The sequence below is a fragment of the Neofelis nebulosa genome, chromosome 2 (assembly GCF_028018385.1).
Source record: "Neofelis nebulosa isolate mNeoNeb1 chromosome 2, mNeoNeb1.pri, whole genome shotgun sequence".
Lineage (NCBI taxonomy): Eukaryota > Metazoa > Chordata > Mammalia > Carnivora > Felidae > Neofelis > Neofelis nebulosa.
This window is the reverse complement of record NC_080783.1, coordinates 159,340,745-159,357,316: the sequence shown is the minus strand read 5'-3', so window position 1 is coordinate 159,357,316 and position 16,572 is coordinate 159,340,745. Positions and strand designations below refer to the sequence as shown.

Genomic DNA, 16,572 nt, shown 5'->3' with positions numbered 1-16,572 from the left:
TAGGTTTCATGCTTGTAGTGCTGTCTCTGCTACTTTGTGGTCCTTGCAACATTTGACTCACAGAGTTCCCCTTAGGATCTCTTGTAGGGCTAGTTTAGTGGTGATGAATTCCTTCAGTTTTTGTTTGTTTGGGAAAACCTTTATCTCTCTTTCTATTCAGAATGACAGACTTGCTGGATAAAGGACTCTCGGCTGCATATTTTTTTTTTGTTCATCACATTGAAGATTTCCTGCCATTCCTTTCTGGCCTGCCAAGTTTCAGTATATAGGTCTGCCACTACTCTTATGGGTCTACCTTTGTAATTTAGAGGCTGTTTATCTCTAGCTGCTTCACAATTTTCCCTTTATCTTTGTAATTTGCCAGTTTCACTATGATATGTCATGCAGAAGATGAATTCAAGTTACATCTGAATGGAGTTCTCTGTGCCTCTTGCATTTCAATGCGTTTTTCCTTCCCCAGATAAGGGAAGTTTTCAGCTATGATATGTTCAAGTACACCTTCAGCCCCTTTCTCTCTTCTTCTTCTGGAATTCCTATGATACGGATATTGTTCTGTTTGATTGCATCACTTAGTTCTCTAATTCTCCCCTCATACACCTGGATTTTTTTAATCTTTTTTCAGCTTCCTCTTTTTCCATAATTTTATCTTCTAATTCACCTATTCTCTCCTCTGCCTCTTCCATCTGTGCTATGGGCACCTCCATTTTATTTTGCACCTCACTTATATCATTTTTTAACTCCTCATGACTATTTTTTAGTTCCTTGATCTCTGTAGCAATAGATTCTCTGCTGTCCTCTATGTTTTTTTCAAGCCCAGTGATTAGTTTTATGACTATTATTCTAAATTCTTGTTCCATCATATTGCTTAAATCAGTTTTGATCCATTCGTTAGCTGTCGCTACTTCCTGGAGTTTCTTTTGAGGAGAATTCTTCCATTTCATCATTTTGGGTAGTGCCTGGGGTGGCTCCAAACTGCAGGGCACTTCCCCTGTGCTCTCCAGAGAAACTTGTGTTGGTGGGTGGGGCCGCAGTCAGACCCGATGTCTGCCTCCAGCCCACTGCTGGGGCCACAGTCAGACTGGTGTGTACCTTATCTTCCCCTCTCCCAGGGGCAGGACTCACTGTGGAGTGGTGTGGCCCCTGTCCAGGCTAATTGCATACTGCCAGGCTTATGGTGCTGCTTCGATGGGATCTGATGTATTAGCTAGGGTGGATCTGCAAGGTGCACAGGGTGGGAGGGGCAGGCTTAGCTCCCTTTGCCATTGATGGTCCCCTCTGGGAGGGGTCCTGCAGCACCGGGAGGGAAGCAGACCCGTGGGAGGCCTGGATCCACAGAAGCACAGCATTGGGCATTTGCGTGGTACAAGCAAGTTCGGTGATGGGAACTGGTTCCCTTTGGAATTTTGGCTGGGGTGTGGGAGAGGCAGATGGTGCTTGCCAGCACCTTTGTTCCCCCGCTGAGCTGAGCTCTGTCTTCCAGGGCTCAACAACTCTCCCTCCCAGTGTCCTCTCACCCTCCCTGCTCTCCGAGAGCAGAGCTGTTGACTTTTAACATTCCAGATGTTAAGTTCCACTGGCTGTCAGAACTCACACAGTCCAACCCCTCCCCTTTTGCAAGCCAGACTTGGGAGCTCTGCCTTGCAGGGAGAGTTGCTCCTCCACCGTCCCAGCTCCCTCCTGCCAGTCCATGTGGTGCACACTGCCTCTCCACCCTTCCTACCCTCTTCCGTGGGCCTCTTGTCTATGCTTGGGTCCGGAGAGTCCGTTCTTCTAGTCTTCTGGTGGTTTTCTGGGTTATTTAGGCAGATGTGGGTGGAATCTAAGTGATCAGCAGGATGAGGTGAGGCCAGCATCCTCATATGCCACCATCTTCCAAGTATTATCTTTTAAAAAATCTTAATAATTGTTGTCACTGGATAGATGACAGCATTGTATCAAAGTAACTTCTCAGGTCATATTCTTGCATATTCTTTCTATATACAAGCCATGCCCTTTTAAAATCACAGATACTTGGGGCACCTTGGTGGCTCAGTCGGTTAAGTGTCCAACTTTGGCTCAGGTCATGATCTCACGGTCCATGAATTCAAGCCCCACATTGGGCTCTGTGCCTTGAGCCTGCTTCAGATTCTGTGTCTCTGTCTCTCTGACCCTCCCCTACTCGTGCTCTGTCTCTCAAAAATAAATATCAAAAAAAATTTTAAATAATAGATATTTTAATGCTTAAATATTCAATATGTTTGAAGGATTATTCTATGACATAGTCCAAGGCAAATATTAAAAAAGGTCAGGGAGAAAAATGAAATATAACTGTCTATTCTCTGTTTTGAATTCCTTCATAAAATTCTAACTGCATAAACTAAGGGCCAGCACATTAGTCTTTGGCTTTATATTTATGAGATAGATGGAGAGCAAAAGAGTTGGAAATAAAGGGAGTATTTAGGTTCTAGTAGTGTGAGTGGTGTCTACATAGGGTTTCACTGTGTGTTGGGAATGAGGTGAACAGGAAGGTCTGCCATAATGCATACTTTTTTTCAGATAGTAATTGAAAAGCCCAAAATAAAGAAGAAATGTGTAACTTATCTAGTAATATTTGAGTCTGACAATAGAGGAACCAGTTTAACTCCTATCAAGTATAGACTATACTCTCTGCTATGGAGAGATATTCTGAAATACTGATAAACACTGATACTAATTATTGTGTTTAAGACAAAGCATTGAAGTGAGTAAACTCTCAAAAAACTATCTAGTTTTACAGCTCTACAAACTAGTCACTAGTATTTTACACACATTACAATTTTGACTTCAGTAAGCACCATATTGTTAAATCTCTCTCTCTTATTTTCCTAGTGGTTATAGAACTGTTCCTTGAACCCACATTTTTTATGCATCTTCTATGTTCCAAGAACTGCCTGAGGAGTTAGAAAAATGGAGGTGAGTTAGAGTTACCACTGTAAAGAGTTCAGAGTTTATCAGAGAAAAAGAACCAGGTAAATAACATACAAAATTCTAGGTGCTATACAGATGATAGCTATGTGTGTGTGTGTGTGTGTGTGTGTGTGTGTGTGTGTGTGTGTGTAGGTACGCGCATGTGTGCAACACACACACAGTGGATAGGTGGGTAGGAGGAACACAGAAGGAAAAGAAATTAACTATATCTGAAGAAGTCAAGAAAGACTTCATAAATTACACAAAAGCTCATTTTAAAGAAGATGGAGTTGCCCAGGACACAAAAGTTGAGAAATGCACATGCTATTTGATGTGTTGAGAATATAGGATTAACCAAGCAACATGGGTGGAGATGAATCTGGAAAACTAGTTGGACCAGGTTGTAAAGGGCCTGATAATTATCTGAAAAAGTTTTCTGGTTTTTTTTCTTTAATTTTTTTAATGTTTATTTATTTTTGAGAGAGAGACAGAGGGTGAGCAGAGGACGGCAGAGAGAGAGGGAAACACAGAATCTGAAGTAGGCTCCAGGTTATGAGCTGTCAACACAGAGGCCAATGTGGGGCTTGAAACTACAAACTGTGAGATCATGACCTGAGCTCAAGTCAGACGCTTAACCGACTGAACCAACCAGGCGCCCTTCTCTTTGTTTTTTGATCACTAGGGAACCATATATGCTTTTCAGTCATAAAAGCCAGATAGTAACCACAGCCTTAAATATACCAAACACATGTACCTGCTTCAGTAGAGTAACTGCATTTCCCCTTACCTTTCAGGAATGCAAATCATATGTCTGCAAATTTTTAATCTCCTCCTCCCTTCATACATTTTTTTTCAGTTCTGCATAACTACAGTGACCTTTGATAATGGTAATAACAAACATTTCGTGGAAAGGATGTGTTTAAAAATAAAAATGATCCTTTGGAGGGCAATGGAAAGATAAATGAGAAAATAGAACCAGAGAAATAAGACTACATCCACTGTAGCATATGATAGGAAGTAAATGTACTACAGATGTTGTTCCTGCATGACTTGAAGTATATTATATGTATGTTTATACTTTTATTGGTAATTTAATGAATAGAGTTCAAATTTACATTCTTATAACCTTTGTAACACTGGTAAATCTTCATCCTATGTGAAAAAGAAAATGGCAGGAACTAAGATTTGAGTCAACCTTTTATTCACAAATATGGATGGGGAATTTGAAGAAAGAGTTCTACAAGGACAAAATCAGACTGGGGATGGAGAAGAAACCAATGTTTTCACTTACAGGAGAATCCAATACCAAGTTGTTGCATAGTCTTCAAATATTTTCATTCCAATTGTCCTTGCATCAAGTATTTTATTGACACGGCTGAATTCAAAGAAGGAAAAGATCAATTATTTTTTGATCACCACTAAACAGAAATGTTCATGTTATGATAAAAAGGGTTTTGCAAGCTGCTGTTTAAAACATTTTTATAAATCATTTATCAAAAGTCACTCTTTCCCCAGCCACAACAATATGTGAGATGTCATTTTGGTAGACTACAAAGGTGGCTATAGCTACACACACAGAGAATGTGACATTCAAGAATGGTGAACAGATCCTTTTCAATGTATATGACATGTCCTCAATATTGCAGAAACGTCACTATAAGAAATGAATTTAAATAAGATTAGCCTTTAACTTACAAAATCCATAGAGTCAAGAATAAACATCATCCTTAATTCCCTTTTCTAATCCTCTGACAGCTGTGCAGCAGGAAGTTACCATGGGGCACATCCAGAAAAGTCCACAAATCATTAGTGTCTGGTTTGATCAGTTATCAAAGAGAACACACTTAACTACAACCTGTTGCCCCTTTGCCCATGTGCCCCAGTTACAACACCCCTCCTTCCCCTAAGGTAACCACAATCCTGACTTTTATGATAATAATTCCCTAGTTTTCATTTTAGTCTTAACACTTATATAGGCATCACAGTATAATTTAATTTAGTTGTGCTTATTTTTAAATTTTTCTATCAATGGAACTGTACTTGTACTATTATTTTGTGGTTTCTTTCACAAAGCTTTATATTTGTGAAATCCATCCATGTTGCTATGACATTTTAAATATGTAGGACCTACACTATTCTACTTGGACTACTAAAGTCTTTCAAGGAACAGAAATATATTTTTGGAATATCTTTATTTTTCACTTTTAATTCAACAACTGAGCTATGCAGTGATACTCTGTGTGTTTGTGCACACACGTGAATGGATGCACGCAGGGAATTATATTCCCCAATAACCTGAAACATCATGATACGTACAGCAAGGGAAACAGTAAATTGACTTCACTGTAGTTAGTACGTAGAAATTGATATAGTTCTGAAACAGCCTTTCCTAAGACCCTCTTCCCTTTACAACATCTGGCTATTTTATTATTTCAGTCATTTTTTTAAATAGTGATTTAAAAAGCATGTTTTTTTTTATTGTGTTGGTTCAACAAATAATGTTAAGGACTTCCAATATGCTTACTGAGGTTTCATTTCTATACCTGTTAATAATGAAAGATTTAACCATTTTGAAAAACATCATTCCTCTTTCTAATTCTCTTTAGTTTCTCCTTTACCTGCTTTTCTTAATGAATATACACCAATTTCTCCAATCCACAGTGACATGTATATTTCATAATAATACATAATTCTTCCTTTATTTAACCTAATGGAAGCTTTAGTTTTGTGCACGATAACAGAATGCACCCAAACTAAAAATAAAAATGTAAACAAACATACTTTGCAGCTGCCCTGAGTTCTATAGCATTTCTTGTCTTTCCACTTCCATCTTCAAATGTCGTCTTATTTCCTACTGTGAGAGTGCCATTTTTAGTAGAGAAGTCAGGGAAACATCTCTGGAGAACTGTAAAAAAATAAAATTATGGTAATCACTTTTCTATGTCTTCCTATGTGATGTTCTCCTTTTCTTAAGCTTTCTTTTACAATCAAATTTTTGCTGGATAATGTATAAATTGCTCAACATAGGTAATCGCCCATTACTTGATGATCAGGAAGGCCTTTTGATGGTTCTAAGACTGATATAGATAGAAAATTTGATCACAATCAGAAGCTACACTCTAAACTTGTTGATTATTTTGCACATGGTACATTCATCAAGCAGCCAATAAGTAAGATGCACAGCACAGGTTTTAAAAGAGTAATATTGATAACGTATCTAACATTGTAAAAGCATTTTAATAAAAAGGCTTCATTTACTTGTATGACTAAATTTACTTTTTCTTATTAAAAAAATTCTAGATATTCCTTTATTGAAACTTTGAAAACTGGAGATTCGTGAACAGTTCCTTAAGAAAGAAGAACAAGTTCAAACTTTAGGCTATTAAGACAACTGAATTTTTATTTGTGAGGTCTTAATAATTTGTCTCCCTTCCAGCTTTCTCATTCACAGGGTTTTTGGAGGAGCTGGAAATAGAAATTCTAAAGCTATCAAAATGGTCCCCACACAAAGCGTGGACTGTCACCACAATTTCTGAGAAGTTACCTCACTGTTAAATCTTCTATGCACTTATTTTGATTAAATAGAATCCTTGTTTCTTTACATATCTGTATTCCTAAAGATATTTCAAAACCCCAATTTTAAATGAGGAGGGAAGAGAAATCAGAAATGGATCATTATTATATTTTTTGGTACAAGAAGCATCACAGATTTGCATGGGTTTGCAGGCAGTTTAAACTTGAAAATATTAAAGCAGTTGATGTAGGGAAAGAAGAAATAGGTGCTTCCCAAGCCTTTCCTGACATTTCTGTCTTAAAATGATATCTTGTCTACCCACACCCACCTTCTTTAGCATTTAAAACATGGCCCATTGCTTCAGTATCCTCCACATCTCTCTCTGGTTCTTCCCTGGCAAATTTGACATAGTAGCCTCCACCAGCTGCCTCTATTCCCTCTCAATCCAATCACATTCTTCCCCCATCATTACAAGGAAACTGGCTTCCCAGTGATCCCAATGGTCTCCTAATTGCCAAAACCTCCACATATCTTTTAGTCTTCATCTTGCTTGAACCCATTATCTAGTACAGTGCTTGGTATATAACGGAACTCAGCACTATTTGCTATTGAATTAACTTTTCTGTCTTTGACATGGTAGGCAACTCCTGCCTTTTGAAATGCTCTTCCTTTGGCTTACTTCCCAGATTCTCTCCTGTCCTCCCTTCAGCCTTTCTGTATTTTCTTCCCCTCTCCACTCCTTAAAGATGACTGTTTCTACCTACAAAGTCCCCTAACCTTTTTCTGGGCAATTTCATCCAGTCGGTTAGTTTCAATCACTAAATGTGCTCATTTTATATTTGGAAAGTAGAGAAAATATGAAGGAAGATACAAAACAAGACATAGTCCTACTACCCACAATGAACTCTATTAACATTTTAGATGTATTTCCTTCCTGTTTTTCTCCTACTTGAAATTTTTTCAAGAGTCATAACCATAAAATAAATTCAGCGCTTTCCCTGGTTTCTTTCTTTTAATATTACTTATTTTCTTTTATAACCTCTTAAATGAGTAAATTTTACTAGGTGCATACTATTCCATTAAGTACTATACTTAGTCCCCTATTGAGGGAATACAAGTTGATTGAAATGTTTACCATAATGTCTCCTTTACTATACTGTGAGGGACTATGCTTTATTCATTTTTGAATCCCCAGTATATAGTTTATATTGTGTGATTTAACCAATCTTTACTTGTAAGGGCAGGGATGCTTTATACTTTTCATATCCATTTTATCTTCAATGACTAATGATTCATTTTTACCTTTTTGTAACATTGTTCTTGGCTACCGACACTTGTTGCTCAGGGGCTTCCTGGCAAAATGTAGTTGCTTGCAAGACCTTGCTTCAGAGTCCTCAATGACCCAAAGAAAAGGGATGGGAGGGCATGTAAGACATTGTGTTTGATGGTAGCTACTTCGATGGCACCTGACTTTCTACTCCAATAGAAAAGGATACCTTTGTACTTCAACAGAAAAAAAGAAGAAAGAAGAGAGGAATGCCCATAGTTTTGCCACCTCCAAAACACTTACTATTTTGGCATACTTCTTTGTGATCTTTTTCTTTGAATAGTTTTTTGTTGTTGTTTTTTATTTTAATTATATATGTTTGTCATTATAATGCATATAAAATTTTATTTAACATTATAGTATACATACAACACTTATATTTAATAATTCTGAAATATTCCATTTAATGAATACATCATAATTTATTTAAGTACATTCTTGTTCTTGGATATCAGAGTGTTTTATTCTTCTTTTTTTTTTTTATTTTTGTTTCTTCCAGATAACATTGTGCCGGACATCTTTATGTAAAAATATTCTTCTTTGTAGTTAGGATTATATTTGTTAGAAATGAAAATTAGTGATTATTTCATTTTTTAAAAAAGTTAGATAAATTTTATATAAACTTCAAATAAAATTTATAAATCTTAAAAATATAATATTTTTTTTAGGAGATTTTTTTTAGGAGATACATAAACATTTTAAATTTCAAATTATATGACAAGTGTATGTCCCACTTTCACTCCTGAGGCAACTTCTGAACAAATTCTTAGGCTGATTTCAGGCACGAGTGTGCAAGATTACATCCTTGTGTGCTTACATGTGCTCACAGAGCACCAAATAATCAATCTTATTAGGCTTTTAAAATCAATCTTCAATCTTTTTTTGTGTATGTTGACATAGCAAAACCCCAAAACTAACAGAGCTCCAATGGAAATATCCCTGGCTGGAGTGACAATGGGCTTTAGCTTTGGCTTCTTCCTAATTAACTCTGGGACACTAAGCCAGTCATACAACTATTCTTGGTTTCAATAGTGAAATAAGGGAACTGGATTAAATAACTGTTTGGTATATTATGAGTTCAAAGGTAAGTAAAAACCACTTACATGGTTTACTTGGAAAAATCGCTATTGGACAATCATCATCCAGTAAAACTTGTGTGAGAGTCTAAAATGGAAGGGAGAGTATGTTAGCATTTCAAAGGCTGTGTAATGACAACTTTTATTTTCAGTATAAAAACTGTGTCCTTTAAAAATTTAACTCCATAATTATCTCATTATTCCAAACTACTCTCCTAATAAGAGGGATTTTAGGATTGTCACACACCCATACTTTTTTTTGACAAACACTCTTAAATTTCCTAACTGTAATTCAAATCAATAATAAAACCAGACCCACTGAAACCAAGGCACATCTTTGAAAGCATGTATCTATGTCTTAGTCACATTCTGAATCTCTAAGTCTTGGATTTTGTTTCTGGAAAAACAGTATCTTCTTTAATTAAGAAGCCATTAATACCATTTAACATAATAAGGCTTTAGAATTCCTTTATAAGTCTCAAATCTAGATAAGGTTTGAGGGTTCTTTTTAATGAATAATTATCAAATTGGGTTTGAAAGTAAAATGCTACTTGTTACTAAGTAGCCATGGATCTTCATCACCACATTAATGAAATGGTGACATTAATAAAATGAAATGACATTAACTCCTAGATCTTCACAGCATACACTTCATTCAAGTAGAGAATTTGTTGGCTTCGGGGAATAAAGCTAACTTACCAGACTTAACGAGTCTTTCCTAACACCCCAAATCTACAAAATGATATACTATAAATGGTATATGTATGTTTGTATGTACATGTGCATTTGTGTTTTAATGGAACAGTACCTAAGCATTTCTTAGAAGATTTGGGAGCTTGTCCATTACAAATGCTCATGTTACACTTGAGATAGAAACAAAAGTTAAATTCTTCTCTAGCTTTAAGCTTAAACCCACATACCTTGGCAGGCTTAACAAAAGTGGACTTGCAGAACTGGCTGTAGTACGTCCAATAGTTTTTGTTTGTTCTGTACGTAAATTGTATTTCCATGTAGGTTAAAAATTTTTCTGGGCACTTGGAGACACAGATCTATGAAGAAAAGGAACACAGTGGTGGGAACTGAATTGAGTTAAGCAAATCAAGGAAATATCCATAAGGTTAGATTTCTAAGTTATTCACCACTATAAAGAAACTTAGAAACTTAAATCAATTTTCTAATTTATGTAAAAAATAAAATGTCATGCACTAGTTATCACTCTCTACTCCTTGCCCTTTAGTAATGATCTGTGTTAAACAAATCAGATGTTGTACAATGATGGAACTGTTTTTAACTTCTGATTTTGAGATAATTATAGATCTACTTGCAGCTGTGAAAAATAATATATTCCACATACCTTTCACCCAGTTTCACCCAATGGTAGTAACTTGCACAATTATAGAGCAATATCACAACCAGGAAATTGATATTGTTACATCCACTAACCTTTAGATTTCACCAGTTTTACGCACGCTCGTGTGTGTGTGTGTGTGTGTGTGTGTGTGTGTGAGCATACAGTTCTATGCAATTTTATCATGTGTAGATTAATGTCACCACTACCACAAGACAGTGATGGACTTTTAACAAATATTTTCTTATTAGTCTCTCAGTTAGTAGATAAGAGTATAATGCAAGATTAATTTTGCCTATGTAGCTTATGCATTTTCAGGGTTAGAATCTTGCTTCCTTTCCTACATATAGATAAAATAATGATTAAAAATGCTCCAGATATTGATAACTTATTCCACTAATTACTATCAGTGACAGTGAATAATCAACAACAGTTCTCAAAATATGAGTATTTATTACCATAAGAAACTAACAAAATTAGGGCTATGTGGCAGGCAATCATTATCATAGTCATTTAACCAACACTCTGTCAAATGTGGACAGAGAGGTTACCAATGCAATCATTTTACATTAATGAACTTAGTTAGGGGGCCTATTAACGCCAAACCAGATCACTGTGCTAGCAGTCCACAGAGCCGATGTGGAATGACTGAAATCCAATTAGAAACTCCAGAGAGAAAGCAGAATCCAAGAAGATGCAGTCTGTTGACTTTGTTTTTGCTTGTAGTTAAAACAAACAAAAAACAAAAACAAAAACAAAAAACAACGATCCTATTAGCCATGAAAGTTGCAGTCCTCGTTCTCTCCTCCATCTCCAGTTGCTCCTTATGAAAGCCTTCTCAGCTCTGACTTGCTCCATCTCCCTGCTGTGCTTTGGTAACCTGACTGGCCAGATTCTAGCTCAATCCACTGCTACTGAGCTGACACCTCTTTCCTGTCTGCTGGGTCATGTTTCTAGTGTCTACAAAAAATTTTTGGTGTCAGGCCCACAGCTAAGGTAGGAGGTGAATAACTAAATGGATACCTCAAACCCCACAGTTAATAATGTTTTGTAGTAGCAGCAGTCTAAATTTCTTCTGGAAGTTCTGACAAGGCAAACAACCTGTCTCTACATTCATGTCTCTGTATGCATTTTGTCAGTTTCTCATACATACATAGGCTCTCTGTCTCTCTCATACACACACTCACACAGTTCTAGATGAAATACTGAAGTTTCACAGGTATCTTTCTACAAAAGGCGAAGAACTGTTTAGGGACGTTCAAAGCATCCAGCATGCTCATATCTTTTAGAAGAAGGCTAAGCTTATTATCAATGCAAGTGTCAAAATTTCATTCTGATCGGAGCTGAGCTGAACAAACTGTTAACAAATTGGGAGATACTTTACAGACATTTAGACTTTGACAATTATAGGACTTTGAAAGGTAACTTCACTAGTTACCCCATTGGGTACATTTAAATGGATTTTTAAAATGAACACTGAAAGTACTAATGCTTTCACAGGCCTAAATGACAGTAGGAACTACTGAGTTGGGACCATGATGAGTTCTGTATTATGCAGTATACATACATACAATGTACACTACATATTAAAAATGCTGTGTATGCAACATATACAAGAAAATAATTAAAATGGCAAAATGTAGTTTGTTAAAGAGAATCACATCAAATTTCATCCCAGACACAAATGAGCTGTTAAAAAACAATACAGTTACTGCTTTTTACTCTCCCAATCTATCAGACCAATTTTTTCACTTCAAATAGGGTGCTGATTAGTAGCAATCAACATATAATTAGCTAAAAATGAAGGTCACATTGAGGTCGGGTATCCTAATAGATCATAGTCTGTCCTTTAAATGCTTGCAAAACATGTCTGGACCATGCTGGCAGTTAAGAAAAAACATAATGCATAAAAATATGGCTTGGGTCAGTAGATACACTAATGTCTGGCAGACTAAAAGCAAGTCTCCATTATTGGCAGCTAAAATATATCCTGACTCAATTCTGATTCTTTGGGTAATCACAAAGAGGCACTTTAAATGCAGCTCTTCATCATTATTTTTATATCTTCAATTCATATGGGTTTAATATTCTAATGCAAATAAGAATTTGGTGAGTAGAAGAGAGTTATACTGATGGTTAAAGCACTGCATTTACTATGAAAAAAGCATGATCTAGTAAATAATTTATAGTGTACTTAAATATAAATAACATACATACATGAGTACATAAAAAAGCATAATGTATAGGATATTTTTGTATGTATGTTTCCTCATGGAAATGATGGATGTGTATAATAGAAAATTTCCTAGACTGGGAGTAGAAAGATATTAACTAATTCATTCATTTATTGCTTCAACAAATACTTATTGATCACCTACTCTGAGCCTGTTCTAGGCACTGGGGACACAGTAGTGAACAAAATATAAAAATACTTGCCCTTAAGCTGTTTACCTTCTAGTAGAGGGAAGATGATAACAACAAATAAGTAAAATTGTTTGTTATAAAATGATAATAAGTGCTATGGAGACAAATAAAGCCACAAAGGAAGTTAGGGGATAAAAAGCAGTTGAGTGGGATTCCAGTTTTAAATGGGAACTCAAGGGGGCACCTGGGTGGCTCAGCCGGTTTAAGTGTCTGACTCTTGGACTTTTGATTTCGGCTAAGGTCATAATCTCATGGTTCATAAGATCAAGTCCCATGTCAGGCTCTGCACTGACAGCACAGAACCTTATTGGGATTCTCTCTCTCCCTCTATGCCCCTCCCCTGCTCATGCTTTGTCTTTCTCAAAATGAATAAATAAACTAAAAATAAATAAATGGGTAGTCAAGGAAAGCCTTGCTAAAAAAGTAACATGTGAGTCTTGAAGAATAGTGATCAAGCCATAGTCATTTGGAGAAAGAGTACTCTAGGCAGGGAGAACAGCAAAGTCTAAGGCTCTAAGGCAGGAGCATTCCTGGATCCTTCAGAGACAACATACTAGCTGTATGACCCGAGTGTAGTGAGCAGAGGGATAATAACAGCATATGTAGTCAAGAGTTGGACAGAGAGTGAAGGGTCCTGTAAGGCCATTGTTAAGACTTTGCTGTTAATCTCAGTAACTTGAGAAGCTATGGGGACGAGGACTGAACAAAGGAGAGATATAAATGTGAGATATTTAATAGGATCACATTGGCTTCTGGGTAGAAAAGACACTGTAAGGGGTTGAAAGTGGGGTAAGGATAGAGGCAGAGAGACCAGTCAGGAGGTCATAGCACTAATCTAAAGAGATAATGGTTCTTTGAAAAAAGGAAGAGATAGTAAAAAGTAGTTTGGTCCAGGGTATATTTTGAATGGAGACCAGAAGAATTAGCTGACTGTTCACACATGAGTGTAAGGGGAAAAGAGAAAATCAAGGATGATACCATGGTATTTGGAGGTGGCCTTAACTGAAACAGCGACGATTGTTGGGATTGGAGAAAAGATTTAAGGATGAAGTCAGAGATTAGGAATTGAGTTTGGACATATTAAATTTGAGATGTCAACTAAATATCCATGTAGAGACATTGCACAGGTGATTGCATATCAGGATCAGGAGTTCAGAGAGCAGAATTTTCTGGACATGTAAACTAGCGAGGGCAGCATGCAGATGATGTTAAAAACAAAGAATTGGTGAATGAGATCACCAAGGGGGTAAATGTAGATTTTCAAAATGGCCAAGTTTAGTGATAGGAGAGAACTCCAATGTTTATACGATGTTGGAAAGATGAATAAAAACCAGCAAAGGAGACGAACAAGGAATAGCCAGAGAGTTGGGAGGAAACAAAGAAGAATAATGTGCCCTGGAAGCCAAGTCAGGAAAATGTTTGAAGGAGGAGGGCTTGAATAAACAATGCTGTTCGATCAAATGCATGTGGAATGAGAATTAGCCATTAGTTTAATAATATGGAGGACAATGGTATCATTTGGAGGCAATTAGAGTAGGAGTAAAAGCCTGAATGAGAATGAGAAGAGAGGATTTAGACACACTGAATATAGACTACTCTTTTGAAGACTTGCAAAAAAGAGGTACAGAGATATGGAGCAGTATCTGGAAGGGGTTGTGGGATCAAGGAGATGATTTAGTAGAGAAGGAACAATGGTAATAAAAAAACCCACAAAATTTCTGCAATGATGTGCTTGAGTATGTGAAAGCAGGTGAGATATAATGCATAAATGGATAGGCTGACTTTAGGAGGGCAGGCAGTTCATACACAGTGAGACAAAGAAAAGCAGAACAAATATATGAATATATATATGAAAATATATGACACTTGATAGGCAAGAGGATGTTACTGCAGGAGCTTTTAAAAGTTGTCTTCTGAATGCCTGTGCTTTTTCAGTGAAGTAGGAAGCAAAGTCGGAGGCTGACAAGGAGATTGGGAAGGAGTTCTTAGGTGTTGGAGGTAAGAAGAGAAGGTATGGAAATGTTTTCTAGAAGAGAAGACTAGAAAACAGATAAGGGGTCTGTAGTGTGGTTGTAAGACAGCACTGAGGGACACTGAGGTTAGTAGTTCTGAGTCTAAAGGACAGTTACGTGTATTTTCTCCAAGAACTCACAGCTGCCTGAGTTCAGGCATAGAATAATAGGCAGAGAGCCACATTTAGGTAGGGATGAAGTTCTGCCAGGAAAGAACAGCTAAGTGGGAGGAGGGCATAGAAATTGAGGGTTTTTATAAGGGAGTGAATTTAAAGAGGGACCTTGAAATCTAAGTCAGACAAAGAAAGAAATGCAAACATGAGGGAACTGAGGGATGCTGTGAAGAGGTTAGCATTAGGGGTTTGTAGGTCCTGGTGAGTTACAATTATGGGAGTTGGAATGTGAGAGGATGTCTGAAATTGATATTACAACAGTGGCAAGTACTGGTACTGACATGGTCAAGGATTTGGCCTTGGGAGTGGGTGGCTATGGTAGAAAACCAAGTCTTGTGGTAGAGGTAGTCACAGAACTAAGATGTCAATATCTCAAGTTGGCTTTAGTCTCAGTGGTAAATAAGAGATCAAAAGTCTGAGAGAGACATGAGGAAGAAAGAAAGCAAACAGATTTACTAACTAGATCAGGGAAGATCTTTGGCAATGGTTTACTGGCACATGGAGCAAAGCAGCAGCAAATAGGTTAAAAGCCTATTATGTTTTTGAGGCAGTTGTGCTGCTACAGAATTCATGAGCTAACCTGAAAAGTCCTTTGACTGTTAAAATAATCTTTGAGTTGCTGAATTTACACAACATGAAGGGAGCTTTAGAGCTCTATGCATCCCCCACCCCCAGCAGATATCTCCAATGCTCAGTAGTGATGTGGTCTGAAGCTAGCAGATAGGAAATAACCCCACAGTTGGTTGAGTAAAGGACTTATAGGATGAAATGGAAAATATAACCCAGGTCAAATAAAGCACCATTCTCCAGTGCCATGCACTACAGACCACTATGTGTTTATCACCCTTCCCTTTCTGAATGGGAGTTTGTATTCTAATTATCCTAGTCCCATTCCCCATTGTTCATTTAGTGGAAAGACCTGATAGACAATGTATCACCCATAGATCCTGAACTTTGGGTTAAAGACAGTACTACATGGGACTCTGGGTTGTCTCCCTTGGAAAGAAGAAAGGTATTCTGGAGGACAGATGGACAGACTATGGAAGACACAACTAAATGCCCACTGAAGTCTGTGCCTCACCCCCTAACTGCATTACTTTAGTCCTTCTTTCTTGCATGCATGTGTGAACATATAAAACTAATATATATGTTGTATGAGTAGAATTTCAATATGTGACACTTCTAATCCAAGGCTTTTAAGAGCAGAGATGCTTTATTCATCTTCTATTTCCTTCTGGCAGGTGGATACAGACGATGAGAAGGACTTAAGACAGAGCCACCAGATGAAAGAAGCCTAGAGAAGAGTTGCCTACTGACCATAAACACTAGCCTTAAACTGTTATATGATCAACAATAAACTTTATTGTGTTGTCACTGAAAAACTTGAGTTTATTAGTTATAGTAGCTAGCTTTTCTCTTCCTAATACTGGTCTGGAAAAAAATACCACTTCTGGGGGTAGGTGGTTGGACAAAATCAAAGAGGTTCCTTAGCGATGCTACATTTTGATTTTATATGAGTAAACACAAGCTCATGCTTAGGTCTTCCCACCTTCCATAAATTCATCATTAACCACACACACACAGAATTCAAACGGAATTCAGGTGGAGTTTCTAACATTCAAGGTATTTTTTGTCTTACCTGTGTGGTAGGGCACTGTAGGTTTATCACCACGGAGGGACTGGTACAGCTGAATAAGTTAAAGTAAAACAATATGGTCTTGTTCCTGTTAAGAAAACAACATAAAATAATCGTTTTAGTGACTGTGGAATGTG

General features: G+C 37.1%; 1 protein-coding gene across 6 annotated transcripts in view; it reads right to left on the bottom strand.

Moving 5' to 3' along the window:
- Nucleotides 1–16,572, bottom strand: part of SLC44A5 (solute carrier family 44 member 5) — a 370,056-nt gene that overhangs the window by 39,237 nt on the left and 314,247 nt on the right. For all 6 annotated transcript variants that reach the window (XM_058716941.1, XM_058716936.1, XM_058716942.1 and 3 more), the window contains 5 exons: nucleotides 16,439–16,523; nucleotides 9,763–9,891; nucleotides 8,870–8,930; nucleotides 5,707–5,830; nucleotides 4,217–4,300 (listed from right to left, as the gene is read on the bottom strand). In XM_058716941.1, coding sequence (XP_058572924.1) covers nucleotides 4,217–4,300; nucleotides 5,707–5,830; nucleotides 8,870–8,930; nucleotides 9,763–9,891; nucleotides 16,439–16,523 — 483 coding nt within the window. The remainder of the gene's footprint in view (nucleotides 1–4,216; nucleotides 4,301–5,706; nucleotides 5,831–8,869; nucleotides 8,931–9,762; nucleotides 9,892–16,438; nucleotides 16,524–16,572) is intronic.